This window comes from Amphiura filiformis, chromosome 10 (genome assembly GCF_039555335.1).
Source record: "Amphiura filiformis chromosome 10, Afil_fr2py, whole genome shotgun sequence".
NCBI lineage: Eukaryota > Metazoa > Echinodermata > Ophiuroidea > Amphilepidida > Amphiuridae > Amphiura > Amphiura filiformis.
The window spans coordinates 28,504,012-28,519,926 of NC_092637.1; the positions used below are offsets into that span (position 1 = coordinate 28,504,012).

At 37.2% G+C, this 15,915-nt stretch overlaps 1 protein-coding gene across 1 annotated transcript in view; it reads left to right on the forward strand.

Annotated features, from left to right (window-relative positions):
* The window catches only part of LOC140162707 (ADAM 17-like protease), a 48,764-nt gene that overhangs the window by 23,332 nt on the left and 9,517 nt on the right, over positions 1–15,915 (forward strand). Inside the window, 9 exon segments of the mRNA XM_072185981.1 lie at positions 904–973; positions 2,197–2,332; positions 3,627–3,797; positions 5,490–5,563; positions 7,918–8,051; positions 8,687–8,765; positions 11,860–11,948; positions 12,802–12,855; positions 14,577–14,620. Coding sequence (XP_072042082.1) covers positions 904–973; positions 2,197–2,332; positions 3,627–3,797; positions 5,490–5,563; positions 7,918–8,051; positions 8,687–8,765; positions 11,860–11,948; positions 12,802–12,855; positions 14,577–14,620 — 851 coding nt within the window.

The window sequence follows — 15,915 nt, forward strand, 5'->3', positions numbered from 1 at the left end:
TACTCCGTTTTGCATCTTCAAGCTTTAATTGGTTTTAATTTAGTCTTGCCCGATCGGGCACAGCTCTTCAGAGTTTTAGTTGCCCGACAAAAAAATTGATTGCCCCGGGCTATCGGACAGGAGATTTGTCGCGGCCTGCCTTCCTGGTACTGTATCAAGCCAGTACCCATTTGTACACCTGGGTGGGGAGAGGCAATAGGGGTGAAGAGCCTTGCTTAAATGCACAACACATTGACACTGCAGGGATGCGAACCCACAACCTCAAGCTACCTCACAATTATAAATCAAAGTCTTATACCATTGCACCACTGTGCATACCCTATGCAAACCACAATATACCACCCTGACAAACTGGATCAGCTCCTCAAGTTCTAGCACAGATCAGCTCCTTCAGTTCGTGCATTTTTGCACAGTTAACGGAGCCAATAGGCAGTTAGTTCCTAGCCTGGGGTTAATTTCAAGATAGCTCAGTTATTTTTGAAGAACAAGCAGGGACTGTGTCAGGACTTGAACTCGCATGTATATGGCCACACAACAATGCAGCAGAGTTGGATGCCTTAAAGATTGAGTCAGCTTGACTGCTATGACTGATTATGCCATCCCATGGTTATTCTGCCTTTTTACAGTGCTATTGATTAACCTTCCGTCCTACTGACCATTCTGATTGGCTCAATATATGATATAGCCCTGTGTGTAACCAATCGCAATAGTTCTTAGAGACTTAAACCATTTGAATTCTACTTCTGCATCACAGCAATTCTTACCTTGTAACAATAGATTCACCACACTGTTTTTCCTTACCATATTTCTGATTGGCTCAATAGATGATATAGTCCTGTTTATAACCAATTGCAATGTGTCTTAAAGACTTAAACCATTTTGAATTCTCTTTCTGTATCACAGCAATTCTCACCTTGCAGTAAGAGACTCATTGGACCCGTATTAAGAGGAAAAGCATCACGCTGTTTTGCAGGTAAGACATAAACTTAGCCCATTAATTTTCAAGTTTGTATGTGTCTTAGATGGAGTCCATGCAGGCCAGTAGTCAGGGTGGGGGAGGCAGATAGCCCCATTCGCAAATATTGGGATTTTTCCTATACATAGTCTATAAAAACCCACATTAAAAAAAAATCAAATACCCCCTGCGCTGTGCTTGCACACTGTTTTTGATAATCGAGCCCATGGTCTTTTGTCTTTCTCCCTGTACCCAGGGCTATAGGTACCAGCATATATATTTTTTTGTTCAGCTCAAGTTTGGTAGTGACATCAATGCAAACGTGACAACAAACCACCCTCGTATGTGTGCTCTGCGCGATCTGCACACAACTCAATACTGTGACCAGCAAAATCTGCACCTATGTCACTACCAAACTTGAGGTGAACCAACATATAGTGATGGCAAGGTAAACAGACTGGTTGTGCTGGAGGAGTGTTATAACTTCCCCCTCCCCCAAAAAAATAATAATAATAAAAGTTAATTCATAGCAGTTTGGGCTAGACACCAAGAGATGTGCACTTCAACTTGTGCTTATTGGGCTATTGCAGTTAAATTCATCACCCCTATGGAAGACATGAATATTATCTTAATCTCCCACACATGGAGTGTGAATTTCAAATAGAGTCAGCCATTCAGGTAACCCCATGTGAAATTCACACTCCTTGTGTAGGAGATTAAGGTCAAGTCTTTCTTCCATAGCGGGTGTGTGTATTGTAACTGGAATAGCCCATTGGTCTTACACAACCGTTACATTAGGCCAAGAAAAAAAAATTGTTTGCTTGCCCTCAATTGAATTTTAACAATTGGGTCGGTCGGTCGGGATTTTTTTTTTTTTTTTTTTTTTTTTTTTTTTTAATTACTGGGAAACTCAAATGTTTGTATGAAAAATCAGACAATTTTGGTGTCAAAATGAATCAACTAACATTAGAAAACAACTAAAATGTTGGACACAAACTCTAAAATACATTTTTTACATCTTCAGAATGCAAAAATTTGAAAAGAAAAAAAACTTTTTCAGGAATTTCCAAAAATAGGGTCGGTATTCTTTTGTACAGTAAATAGAAAAAAAAACTTTTTTCTGATTTCCAAAATTAGGGTCGGTCGGTTGAGGGCAAGCAAACATCTTTTTTTTTTTTTTTTGGCCGTACTGACAATTTTCCTGAAGCTACAAATAACTTCTTGACTTATTCATTGCACAGTACCGACTGGTTCCATACTATGCGGCAATTACAGAGTTGAACAAGGAGAAGAGTGTGATGCCGGCTTGGTCGGCTTAAACGACCAGGATAAATGTTGCAGCGCAAATTGTAAACTCAAAAAATCTGCTAAATGCAGGTAAGTTATTCTCCGTCAGGTCGGGCTATTTAAGTTGAAATCCATACACCCTTATGGACGACATGACCTGAGTGTTCCGAACACGCAGGGAGTGAATTTCAGATGGGTTACTTGAATTGGTGACACTGTTTGAAATTGACACCTCCTGTGTGTAAGGTTGTGTCTTCCATATAGGGTGCATGGATTCAACTGGAATGGCAGATAGATTCTTAGACAATGCATGATGTGAGATTAGGCACAAAAAAAAATTGTTTGTTTGTCCACGTCCGACCGACCGTGTACCCTGGTCCCGACCGTGTCTTTTTTTTTTCTTTTTTTTTTTTTTTTTTTTTTTTTTTTTTTTTTTTTTTTTTTTTTTTTTTTTTTTTTTTTTTTTTTTTTTTTTTTTTTTTGATTTTTTTTTTTTTTTGCATCGATGGGACATCGTATAAAACAGTGGTTAGTATAAATTTAAAGAATGAAAATGTAAAGAAAATGAACAGTATAACAGGCAGAACCATCTCAAGAGTTAAACCAGTAAAGTGCTGTGTGTTTTGACTTATTTACCAGTCTTCAAATTGTCAGTTTTAAGTGCAATATCTGTAAAAAAAATAAAAAATCCAACCTACCGACCCAACTGTTTCATAAGCCTCTATGGACAAACAAACAATTTTTTTTGGCCTTATTGTTCAGAACTCAGGCTATGCCAGAGTATATTTGGCCTATTCCAGTTGAAATCCACACATCCCCTATGGAAAACATGACCTTAATCTTCCACACAGTGGGGTAGAGCTCAAATGGTGTCACCCATTCAGGTAACCCTATGTGAAATTCACACTCCCTGTGTGGAAGATTACGGTCATGTCTTCCATAGAGGGTATATGAATATCAACTGCAATAGCCTAAGTTTTCAGGATTAATCTGGAATTCCAGCCAGATTTTGTTAGTCCACATTTCGCACTTTTGTTTATTTTCAGCCTGTTTTGGGGCTTTTTAGCCCCACACTTTTTCAGATTTTTTTTTCAGGCCTCTTACACATCTCCTGATTAAATGCAATATCTATTGCAGGAATGCCCTAAACACTGCAGCCTTTGAATACACTGATTTTGTATCTGAACTCTTCATTAATTATAGCATAATTATTTTGATTTTAATTGTAAATTCACATATATTTAACAGATATACAAACTTAATATAGATGTATCTGTTTTCCTTAATATTTTCTATCAATTTTTTTTTTCAAATGAAAGCCTACTGTATTATTATGTTACCATCACTTACTTTGGAACCAATTTTGTTATTTTTAAATCCATAGCGATCAAAATTCACCATGCTGTGAGGACTGTCTATATGCTCCTAGTTCCAAAGTATGCCGTCGTACTGCCGAAGTTGATGCTGACTGCGATAAGACGGCCTATTGTAATGGGCGTTCAGATCAGTGTCCACCGTCTGCATCAAAGGCTGATGGAGATGAATGCATCGATGAGTAAGTAATGAATATGTATGAATGAGGGGAGGAAAATGATTGGTGGAAGTAAATGAATGTGTATGAATGGAGGAAACTGATTGGTGAAGTAAATGAATATGAATGAATGGAGGTAACTGATTGGTGGAAGTAAATGAATATTTATGAGTGGAGGAAACGGATTTGTGGAAGTAAGTGAATGTATGAATGGAGGTAACTGATGTAAATGAATATGTATGAGTGGAGGAAACTGATTGGTGGAAGTAAATGAATATGTATGAATGGAGGAAACTGATTGGTGGAAGTAGATGAATACATATGAATGGAGGAAACTAATTGGTGAAAGTAGATGAATATGTATGAATGGGGAAACTGATTGGTGGAAGTAAATGAATATGTATGAATGGAGGAAACTAATTGGTGGAAGTAAATGAATATGTATGAATGGAGGAAACTAATTGGTGGAAGTAGATGAATATGTATGAATGAGGAAACTGATTGGTAGAAGTAAATGAATATGTATGAATGGGGAAACTGATTGGTGGAAGTAAATGAATATGTATGAATGGGGAAACTGATTAGTGGAAGTAAATGAATATGTATGAGTGGAGGAAACTGATTGGTGGAAGTAAATGAACATGTATGAATGTAGGAAACTAATTGCTGGAAGTAGATTAATATGTATGAATGGGGAAACTGATTGGTGGAAGTAAATGAATATGTATGAGTGGAGGAAACTGATTTGTTGAAGTAAGTGAATATGTATGAATGGAGGAAACTGATTGGTGGAAGTAAATGAATATGTATGAATGGAGGTAACTGATTGGTAGAAGTAAATGAATATGTATGAGTGGAGGAAACTGATTGGTAGAAGTAAATGAATATGTATGAGTGGAGGAAACTGATTGGTGAAGTAAATGAATATGTATGAATGGAGGAAACTGATTGGTGGAAGTAAATGAATATGTATGAGTGGAGGAAACTGCAGATTAGTGAAGTAAATGAATATGTATGAATGGAGGAACTGATTGGTGGAAGTAAATGAATATGTATGAATGAGTGGGGGTAATGTGATTGATGGAAGTTGATGAATTTGTATAAATTAGTAGATGAAACTGATTGGTTGAAATTGGTAAATGTTGATGATGTTTCAAGGTATAATTTGATCAGAACCCTACTGTGTATGCACTACAAGTTCTTCTATTAAGGTAACCCCATTTGAAATTCACACTCCCTGTATGGAAAATAAGACCATGTCTTCCATAAGGGGTGTATGGATTCAACTGAATAGACCATTTAAGGGTACTACACCTGCCAATTTTATGCCTATTTTTGCATTTTTCTCAAAATTATAAGCATTAGTGACAAGTAAGATATGTATATTATTGGGGCAAGGACTACAGCTACTCCACTGGAAATTTAATTTCAGCACAGACAACAGTTGTGGAGTTACACTCAAAAATGAGGGAAAACCAATATTTGATCAATAAATCAATAACTACGTGCCTTGAGTTGATGAATTTTTAGTGCAGTAGTTGTAGTCCTTGCTCTATAATATACATATCTTACTTGTCACCAATGCGCTATAATTTTGAGAAAAATGCAAAAATAGGCACAAATTGGCCAGGGTGTAGTACCCCTTAACAGTGTAAATATGAGCTGCCCGTTTGACATTATCGGTATGATCATATTGTATGTTATCATTCATTTCAGTGGTAAATGTCGTGGGGGCAAGTGTGTTCAATTCTGCGAAGACAGAAAAATGGTTTCATGTATATGTGAAGATGGTAAGTAATTACTGTATAAGTTGTTATTTTCAGGTACAGAATTTTTTGCAATTTAAAGACAAAGGGGCCCTTTGGTGTGTTGTTAAATTCTGCAACCTAAGGCCAGAAAAAAGGTTTGTCTCACAAACCTGCGTGCATAAATGTGACGTGTCATGTCAAAAGGAGACACTTTTGGGCAGGTTATCAATTTTGATATTTTGACATATCTTAAATAAAGAGATATTTTGCTCCACAGCGCCGCTTTTCCCCAATAAAATCGGGCATTCGAGCGAAGATATTGCGTTAAGTAAGTTATGGTATTATAAAATTGGAAATTGAGATATCGGCCTTTAAAAATACTATTGACAATATTGAGAGTGGGAATTACCTTGAAAAATGTCTCAAAAAATAGAAGATGCCAGTTATATTCCGGTCTGAAACAATCAGAAAATATTGTTAACATTAATAACATCACAAATTCGCAACATACCCAAATTGTGAAAAAATCACCCCTGGGCAGATTTTTGGCTATTTCTCCATTTACGATCCTGCCCAAAAGTGTCTCCTTTTGACATGACACGTCACAAATATGTGATGACAATTCACAGCATTAGCCTACATGCTGCTGTTCTTTTTAAAGGATTTTTTTTTTTTCGTTTTGGATTCCATGTAGCTTCCTTTACGAAAGTTTTAAAGACACTCATCGAGCACCAACGAAAAAATTTACAAACCCGTTGCAATGCCTAGTCATTGGCACCGCTTGTATATCCTCATACTCGCAGTATAATAATAAATAATAAATTTGGGATTTATAAAGCGCCTTTCTCCAGAGCGCTGTAATTTCGCTGCAATGGTGAATCATCACAATCAGGTCGCATCAACTAGGCCAGTTGCTGCCGAACGGCGCACACCTATCCGCATTTAGATTGTAACATCCACCAATTATCTGTGCAGCTCCCCAAATTCCATTGGGTGAAGGAAGTTTTGATAACCAAACAACTAATCACCGATTTTTTGCGATACAGGAGGAAACCGGAGATCCCGTAGAAAACCTGCGAGAGCGAGCATGGAATTGAACCCGGGACCTCAGTGGTGCAAAGCGAGGGAACTACCGCTGCGCTAACTCGCCCTCCCAGTATAGTACATACAGCACAAATCAAGCAACCAAGCAAATAAGTCTATGTTGCCAAGTCACTATTTTGTTGAGAGAACTGTTTAAAATATTCATTCTAACTATTTCCTTCTAAAAATAGTATTCGCCAACAGGAAAAAAAGAAAGAAATAGTATTGGCATAGCTCTTTTCACTAAAAAAATATAAAAATTGCATAGCAGTTTGCTTTCTTGGCAAATGGTCGTGAGAAAATCTTTTTTTTGCCAAACCTCTATTTGCGAAATTTGTGAAAATAACGCTGTCACAAAAATAACCACAGAATGTTGATTCTGATTTTTCTGTCATTCCTAACTTAAAGCAATAAGTATTATGGTGTTATTATGTGTTTATGGTGTTTTCCAACAGTAGTGGAACCAATATTTTTTGGCATTCTTAAGGGATCTAGAATGAGCGTTTATGGTGTTTCGACAGTATTTTTTGTGGGACATGAGAGCACCTCGGACGTATCGAATTGCATTCTGAATACGATATAATACAAATTTTATGACAAATTATTAAAATTTGATATTTTTCAAATTTTGATATATAACAGTCCTCGAAATAAATTTTATAAATCTAATGATATATTCTTAAAGTGTATGTAGCTGGGAGGAAAAGCCGACGATCAATTGAAAATTTTGACCTTTTATATTGAAGATATGGATTTTTTCCCAAAAAGACCCTTTTTTGTTGGTGTTTTGGGAAAAAATCCATATCTTCAATCTGAAAGGTTAAAATTTTCAATTGATCATCGGCTTTTCATCCCACCTACATACACTTTAAGTATAAATCATCAGATTTATAAAGTTTACTTCAAGTACTGTTAAATATCAAAAATATAAATTATTAATGATATGCCATAAAATGTGTATTACATTGCGAATTTCAAAAAATCCTAAATTATTTGATATCAGAAGGACATTCTTCGTATTCAGAATTCAATTCGATATGTCTGATGTGCTCTAATGTCCCACAATAAATACTGTCCAAACATTCATACCCCACCCCTTACACCTCAAATGATAAAATCAGTATTGTTCCATTCTCCATTTGGCCCCAATCAAATGACTCATGCTATGCTACTCGTAGTGACTAATATTATTTCATCATTTTTGGCAAAGAAGAACAAAATAAAAAATTGACCGAAATCGTATGCCTGTAATGGGGAATTAATGTAATACATGTATGGTCCAATATAGTGATAATTTTTCCTTTTCTTTTTAGTTTCTGTCTCATGTCATAGATGTTGTAAGAAAGATGCCAACTCGCCCTGCCTGCAGTTTTTCAATGGGACAACTGAAGAGTCATGGATTCCCGTGCCTAATGGCAGACCGTGTCCCACCGGTGTATGTAAAGAGGTAATTATAAGCTGCAGACTAGACTACTGCCCTCATTTGTCAACTGGGTTGACGACTGAGAAAACTATGTGGAAAAAGGTGACGCACTTTGCAACCAGATTCTGGTTGCAATGAGACAGCGCAGTTGTGTCTAAATTGAGCTTTTGACCGAGTTTGTTGTTTGTAAGAACTTCAGAGCGAACTCTTGTCACAATGGCGCTGTTTTCCGGAAATTTCTAGATTTTAAATTTCCGGAATTTTGGCCATGTTGAAAACTTGCCCAAATGTAACAAAAACAAAAAAAAACTTTTTTAGGGAGAGGGTGATACTACTCCCCAGACAAGTCCCATAAATGTTTGATGCCACACACAAGCGCGGGGTCATCTGGCCAAGGGCCAGTTTGATTTTCAGGAAATTTAACAATTGCCCACTTGCAACCCTGAAAACAAGAGTGCTGGGTTCCCATGCCTAATGGCAGACCGACTCCCACAGGTGTATGTAAAGAGGTAATTATAAACTGACCAAGTTCAGTTCAGTTAAATCTTAAGACAAAATAATATTAGTCTGAATTTGCTTAAAAATTGCTGGTTTATTGACATTTATTTTTAGGTAGCGAGCATACACAACTTGACCCAACTGTTCTTATTGTTTTCTAGGGTCATTGTGTCGGTCAAACTCAGGATGTCATCGAGAGATTTTTTGATGTTTTTGAAGACATAGACATAAGTGTCATAGGTGAGTAATTCTGTATTTTTAAGGAAGAAGCACACCTTTGTTAAATCCATTATGTATGACCTTGTAATATGAAATTGAGTTGACATGGTTCTTGGTATCTAATCCAGAAATTGCATGCACTTGTGTACGTTTCAGCAACCGCTGTTGTCTTTATCAACACTTGATGAGTCATATAATGACTGCTGTTAAAACCATGCAACACTAGAAGTAGTTCCAGCATTAATATTAGTGTTGCTAGTTGGTTTTTCTTCAAGGGATTTTCTTGCACCCTGTTTCAGAAACTCATATTATCTTACATTTTTGATGAATTTTTGAAACAGTGTTCAAGAAAATCCTGTGAAGAAAAATTAACTGGCAATACTAAGATTAGCGCTGGAACTATTTCTAGCATTGGTTGCCAGTATCAGTCACTACTCATCATGTGTTGATAGAGGCAACAGTGGTTGCTGAAACATAAGTATGTGCAATTTCTGGATCATATACTATTAAAGAACCTTGTCTACTGAGTTTACCGAGTTTGATTGTTTTTTTAAAAGATCTTCAGAGCGCGATCTTGTCACAATGGCGCGGTACAACTAGTCAGTCACGACCTGCTCCCACAAAATGAGCGTAAAGTCATAAGCTGGTAGTGTCAAGACCTCCTGGCTGCTGAATTGATTTTTTTTATGTTTGATGTGCACCTCAATATGCCAGAAGTATGTTTTTGTTAATGGGGCATTCTGTATGCCAGTAGTATGTCCTTTGTGAATGGGGCACAACATGCACAATAGGATATAATATTGGCTTATACGTGTAGCAACAAAGAACATCAACTCAGCAGCCAGAAAGTCTTGAAAATGAAACTTCTAATGAAACTTGCGACTTTACGCTCATTTTGTGGGAGCAGCCACATATTATTATGATCACTTTAGCATATATGTGACACAGTCTTAGGCCAAAAAAAACAACAAGTTTGTTTCCTGTAGTGCGCGCGCATTTCATTTTTGACGGCTTATGTGCGCATTTGAAAAAAAAATTCCCTTTACGAAGAAAAAACGAAAAAAACCGGAAAAATCAAAAAAAATAATATAAGACACTACTGGAGTAAACAATTACACATAACACAACAAATAAACAATATGAATATTCTTAAATATGAAGTAATATGATTTTTGTTACACATAACACAACAAATAAACAATATGAATATTCTTAAATATGAAGTAATATGATATTTTTTTTTGTGTCGGAGAAACCCACTGTAAATTCCCATTCCAATTTGCAGCGAAAAGGGTAGGATAGTTTAGTTTAGTTTAATACCTTTATTGCACATAAAAATATCAAAATGTGGTGTGTGGTGCAAAAGGGCAACCCCGAACAGGCACGCAGGCCCAACGCTCTGCAGGGTCTATTGTTCTATTGTTTCCGATTAGAGCGCTGACATATTGGAAAATGTTGCCAATCAATATTAATGAGAGTGAACATTCAACGTCCAGTTTTCGAAATTGGGTGACTTGTGTTTGGCAGGTGTGAAATACATCTGACTGGGCGTTTTAATTACGTAACCAATAAAGGCATTGACATCATCGAATGGCTGCCCAGTGCTGTTATGTGTTTAGTTATTATATAGGCCTAATAATTATAATTAAATGTATTCATCATTCCTTTCTTTTCCCTTCTCTGTACTTATTCTTAGGCCTACACTTTATATCACTCCCACGCTCTCCTTGTCCCCTCTCACCCTCCCTCTCTCATTCCCATCATTTTCCTTATATTTCTATTTATTTACTTGTCTTTATTATATCTTTTCATTTCTCCCTTCCTCCAGCCCTCTCTTATTCTCCATATCCCCTCCTCCCCTCTTCCTCCCTCCTCCCCTCCCAAGACTTCTCACAGGGGTGAATCTGCCCCTTCCCAACCCCCTCCCCTCATTGGGTACGCCACTTTTTCTATATCAATCTCCTTCTTAAAATAAAATTAAATGGAAATTTCTTAAAAACAACCTTTAATTATAGGCCTATACTTATGCTTACATGTATACATATAGCGATTACCATTATAGTGTAATATAGATATGTGGAAATGGCAGCCTTCATACATTCTAATGTGTAATCGATCAGCAAGAGCATTCAATTTATTTAAATGAAGCGCCTAAAGTCAGGTGGGTAGTAAAGATGATTGCATCGACAGCTATAAAGCCTCCCTTGTAGACTTCAGACCCACACAAGCACACATTGCGATACGTGTGAACTGCCCTTACACATGACTGTATTGTGGTCACTTATTGATACTCGCTTGTTGTGTAGAGCGTTAATATGATGCCAGATCAGTGACCAATTTAATGTCGGAACCCCTTTGTTAGAAACAATGGTACCACTTTTATGAATAGCCTGTCGCAACTTCTAATCGGCATCAAACGAACAAAGCATTATATAATCTATTGCGACTCTATTTCTATTAAAAGCTCTTTGCGCAGGCCCACTGGATGGGGTCCCTTAAACACACACCAAAGAACTAAAATTACGCGGTACATAATTATAAACATATAAAAAACACTATAAAATACATTAAAATACAATATAATACTAAAATTAAGTTGCCAAATATAGGCTAAAGATATCGCATAATTCATTTTTTTTTTCCATTTCAAGACATGAAATAAAAAAAAAAAACATTTCGCATTTGACTTTTTGGACCTGCTACAGGAAACAAGCATGTGTTTTTTTCTTGGCCTTATCCAATTAGACCAAAGGTGGCAATGGGCTATTCCATTTAAAATCCACACTGCCCTTGTGGAAGATTTAGCTAAAGTCTTCCACAGAGGGAGTATGAGTTTTGAATAGAATAGAGAATTGGGTATAAACTTCCATTTGAAATACTCACTCCAGTTGTGAAAGATATAGGTAAAGCCATAATAAAGGGGGAGTATGGGTTTCAAAATGATTAACTCTGACCAATTATATTTGAAAAACTTATTCCCCCTGTGGAAGGTATTTCCAAAATCTCCCCCAGGGGTAGTAGGGATTTCAACTGGAATAGCCCAATTGTCTTAGGAATGCACCCAGATGTCTATACGCCCAAATTAACTGAGTATGTTGATGACCTCTCATTTCAGCTCGTATAATTAAGGACAACGTTGTTGGTGCAACTCTCATTATCTCTCTCTTGATATGGATTCCATGCAGTTGTGTCATCCATCATTTTGTAAGTAGACTTTGTGTATAATTATGTAGGGGTGGGGTGTGTGTGTGGGGGGGGGGCTGGGGGCAATTCTCATGATATGTGACACGATCAAGGGAAATGAGTTGGATATTGCTAATATTGATTTTGAGATATTTTTTTTGTTTTATATTGTTTAAAGCGGTTGATAAATTGATGTAACTTTTTAAAGAAAAGTTGTATCAACATAGGGTTTTCAGTTTCTGAAAGCTCTAAATGTCCTCTATAGAAAAATATGTAAAACTCATTTTCGTCCAGGGTCGACATGTGACTCATTCCCCTTGACCATGTCACGTATGTATACCATGCAGTTTCATAAGATACCATTTAGCAGGGGTATGGGAAGGGGCAAAATTAACATTTTCTGAAGGGGGAAACAAAAAAAATTCCTGGTTGCATCATTTTGAACCGGTAATATTGGAGGAATATATTTTATTTTTAGAGAGAGACTACATGTAATGTCTTTGAGCTTCAAGAAAGGGCTTCATTCGGACAATGTGCGCCCACAGCGCTCAAAAATTTGGTATTTTACACTATGCCAATGAAATTAAATGATTGGAGTGAATTTTGGTTGGAAACTGGCTCCTGTGAATGATGCTGCTGTGGATGTCCACCACTCCTCCTCCGTACAACGAGTCTGTTAATCTACCCCAATTCACAGTACCCATTTATACCTTGGTGGAACGTGATTAAGGCCTTGCCCAAAGCCACAAAGTGATTTGAACCCCCAACCCTATGATTACAGATAAGATACATAACAGCTAAACCACCTAGCTTTTACAGTGGTATTGATTCTAAAAAAACATCCTTTGGTTTTGTATGTTCTTTGAACCAACAGGACAAGAAGAGAGAAACAGAGTCCATGAAAGCAGAACAATGGTTTCACCCAATGGTAAGTAGTACTATTATCAAAGACAGAGATAAAAAGAATTTATCGCGTCTGACGTCATCTGTCAATCAAACTCGAGCAGTGTTTGTTTACAAGTGTCGTGAATCGTGATGATGACTTGCTGAAAGCGGCTGGTATAACCGGGCGCCTTATTGTTAATTTTGCACCTTCAAACATGCAAACCATCTCAAAAGTTAGGTCTTTATAGTAGGTAACTTTCTTTCGCGAAGGCACCATGTCAACAATGCCTAGAAAAGCTGCTTTTTGCCTTGTAAAAGTACGTAATTTTTAGCCATTTGCTGCTATTCCTTTTCTCCGATCAGCACCAGATAGATCGGTCTTCCTTTACTGCGCTATTAACCTGTGTAAACCAATCAAGGATCGTAATTGACAGTGACATCAGACGTGATAAATTCTTTTTATCTCTGTCTTTAATTATAACAAGATTCAAATATATTGTTTCTTGAAACCAATGGCAAAGGGGGAGGCAACTTTTAAGGGGGGCAACATTTAACAACAATGGGCAAAAAAGTATTAAAAAAATGCATAAAATCATTAACATCAGGGCGGTCGGGTACACCCCGTTTGTCCGAAACACCGTCAGTCTGAATTTTAACGCTAACCCTAGCCGTAAACCTAACCCTAAAAATTTGGACTGATGGTGGTTTGGGCTGACAGTGTTTTGGACTGACGGTGTTTCGAACTGACAGGGATGGTCCCAGGCTGCTAGCATCCCCCTACTATGGCACTGCTTGAAACATGTTCATCAGGTTTAGTGATATTACCAAAGAGTTTTTAACCTGTCAAAACCAGTTACAAGATACTTACTATTTTCTTGCTGACAGTTTCATCAGTGAACCACTGACTTTTTCAAACCTTGTTCTTGTTGTGATGACTGGTGGGAAGTTGTGTCATTTCCAGTAGTGATGTTAGTCTTCCTAGCAGTCTCCAATGGTGGATCATACACATGACTTAGATTGTAGATCCCCTCATCTCTGTTCATAACTCCTCGCCCCCTTCTTCTGATCTGAATTGACTCTTTGATCCATCATGCTTTTCTGTCACTCTCTCGTTCTCTAAGATTTTCGACTCCCCCAAGTAATAATATGTGATTTTCAAATATAGCCAAACAAAGACAATAATTTATTTTGTTGCATATTGTTTTGGAAACACTTCAACTGTTCATATCTTTGGAACTAATTTTCTATTTCAATGGGGTTTTCTGCAAAATGTAGCTTTGCAAATCATGTAAAAACTGAAAATCAAATATGGCCAACTTCAGACTGATTTTGCTTGATCACACCACATATGATTAGCCCTGTCGACATGTTCACTAATAGCCAAGTTTTTAAATATTTTTTAATATTGTTGTCATCTCCACTAGCGGTATAGCCCACCCTCCCCATTTGACAAAAATGTACCCAAGAAGGTCCAAACTAACAAAGGGACCACTTTTCCATATCATATACCATTCAAATTTGCTAGAAAATGTTAGAGGGTTAATCCCACTTTCTGCATGTTTGCAAATTTATTTAGGATTAAATTAGACTTTTTTGCAATTTACTTCGAAATTATTGTTTTTAACGTTTTCATTATTTAGTAAAGAGCTTGAAATGTGTGCATTTACCTCTATTTCCATAATTCATCAATAGCTCAGTTTCGCCCAAAACATCACTTATTACCAGACGGTGCATTCTTACATTGAATTCCTACTTTCTTTTCAGAACCAAGAGAGAATCCGTCCAGAAGACCGAACACGTGTGCGCAGGTACAAACCTTCTTCTGAATACTTAGAAAAAGAGACTGTTTTATGAGTGCACCATATGCTGCATGGAAAGTAGTGTTATCAGCATGATTTAATACTAACAATGTCAACTACGAAGGTCTGCTACTACAGTAGCTTCCAGAGAAGTTCAAACCTCTCTTGGTCTTGTCAATGAGCAACATAGTTTGGGCTTTGTGTTCCCTTCATGAGTGCCGCTTTGCACCAACTAAAGCTTTGCTGTATTACCGGTCTGTGGGATAATTGAATTGGCCAATCAGAACCCCACTTCTGTGTTTGCACTGTGTATGCCCACCACGGACAAGAGAGGTCCAAACTTCTCTGAAAGCAATGTCCCTTACTGTTTTCTGGCATTTTTTAAGCGTAAATAGGAACCTACATGATACTGAAGGAACCATGTAGTACCAGTACCTAATGAACCTACTTGTTACCATAGGAACCTGCTAGTAGGTTCTCACATCAATTGCTTTAACTTGTTGTCTTTTGCACCACTAATTTGTTTGTCTTTTTGTTTGTTGGTTTCGCTTTTCTTTAAAACAAAAAGCAATCATTATTTGTGATACTATTGATAAGCTAAGATAGGAGTTCTCAACAGGCAAGCCGTGGGCCAAATGGGCTCTTGCATTTATCCATTCAAAATCCACACTCCCCTGTGGAAGATTTTGGAAATATCTTCCACAGTGGAAGTAGGAATTTCAAATGGAATTAGCACATTAACCGACTCTTTTTGAAACTTATCCTCCCCTGTGAAAGATTCAGGTTGAATCTTTCTCAATTCAGGTTGAATCTTTCTCAGAGGGTGTATGGAATTCAAATGGAGCTGCCTAATGTGTTCATTCCATTTGAAATTCATACTCCCCATAAGGTAGTGTGGCTTTTAAATGGAATAGCCCATTCCGTCCTGCTATCCACTGACATTTGGCTCTGACCAACTCTGAAATATGAAGCTTGGGGAGTATTTGGCCCTCAAGCATGAATGTTTTATATCTGCTTGTGGCCCTTGAACAAAACATGATTGAGAACCCCTTAGCTATGGGAATGTCAACATTTCTGTAAACTCAAGTTATCATGCCAGTATCATTGCCGGCCCATTATGAAAGCTTTGCAATGCTGAAATACCCATTGAATCAAAACTGTTTAGTTTGCTACTTATTTTTGCCCATATAATATTTCAAGTGCAAAATTTCTTACATCTTCACATGCATAGGGAGTTTTTTGTTCACCAAGGGCCATATAGGCAGTAACATGCTTAAGAATGCCTTGATAACAGTAAGAAATAT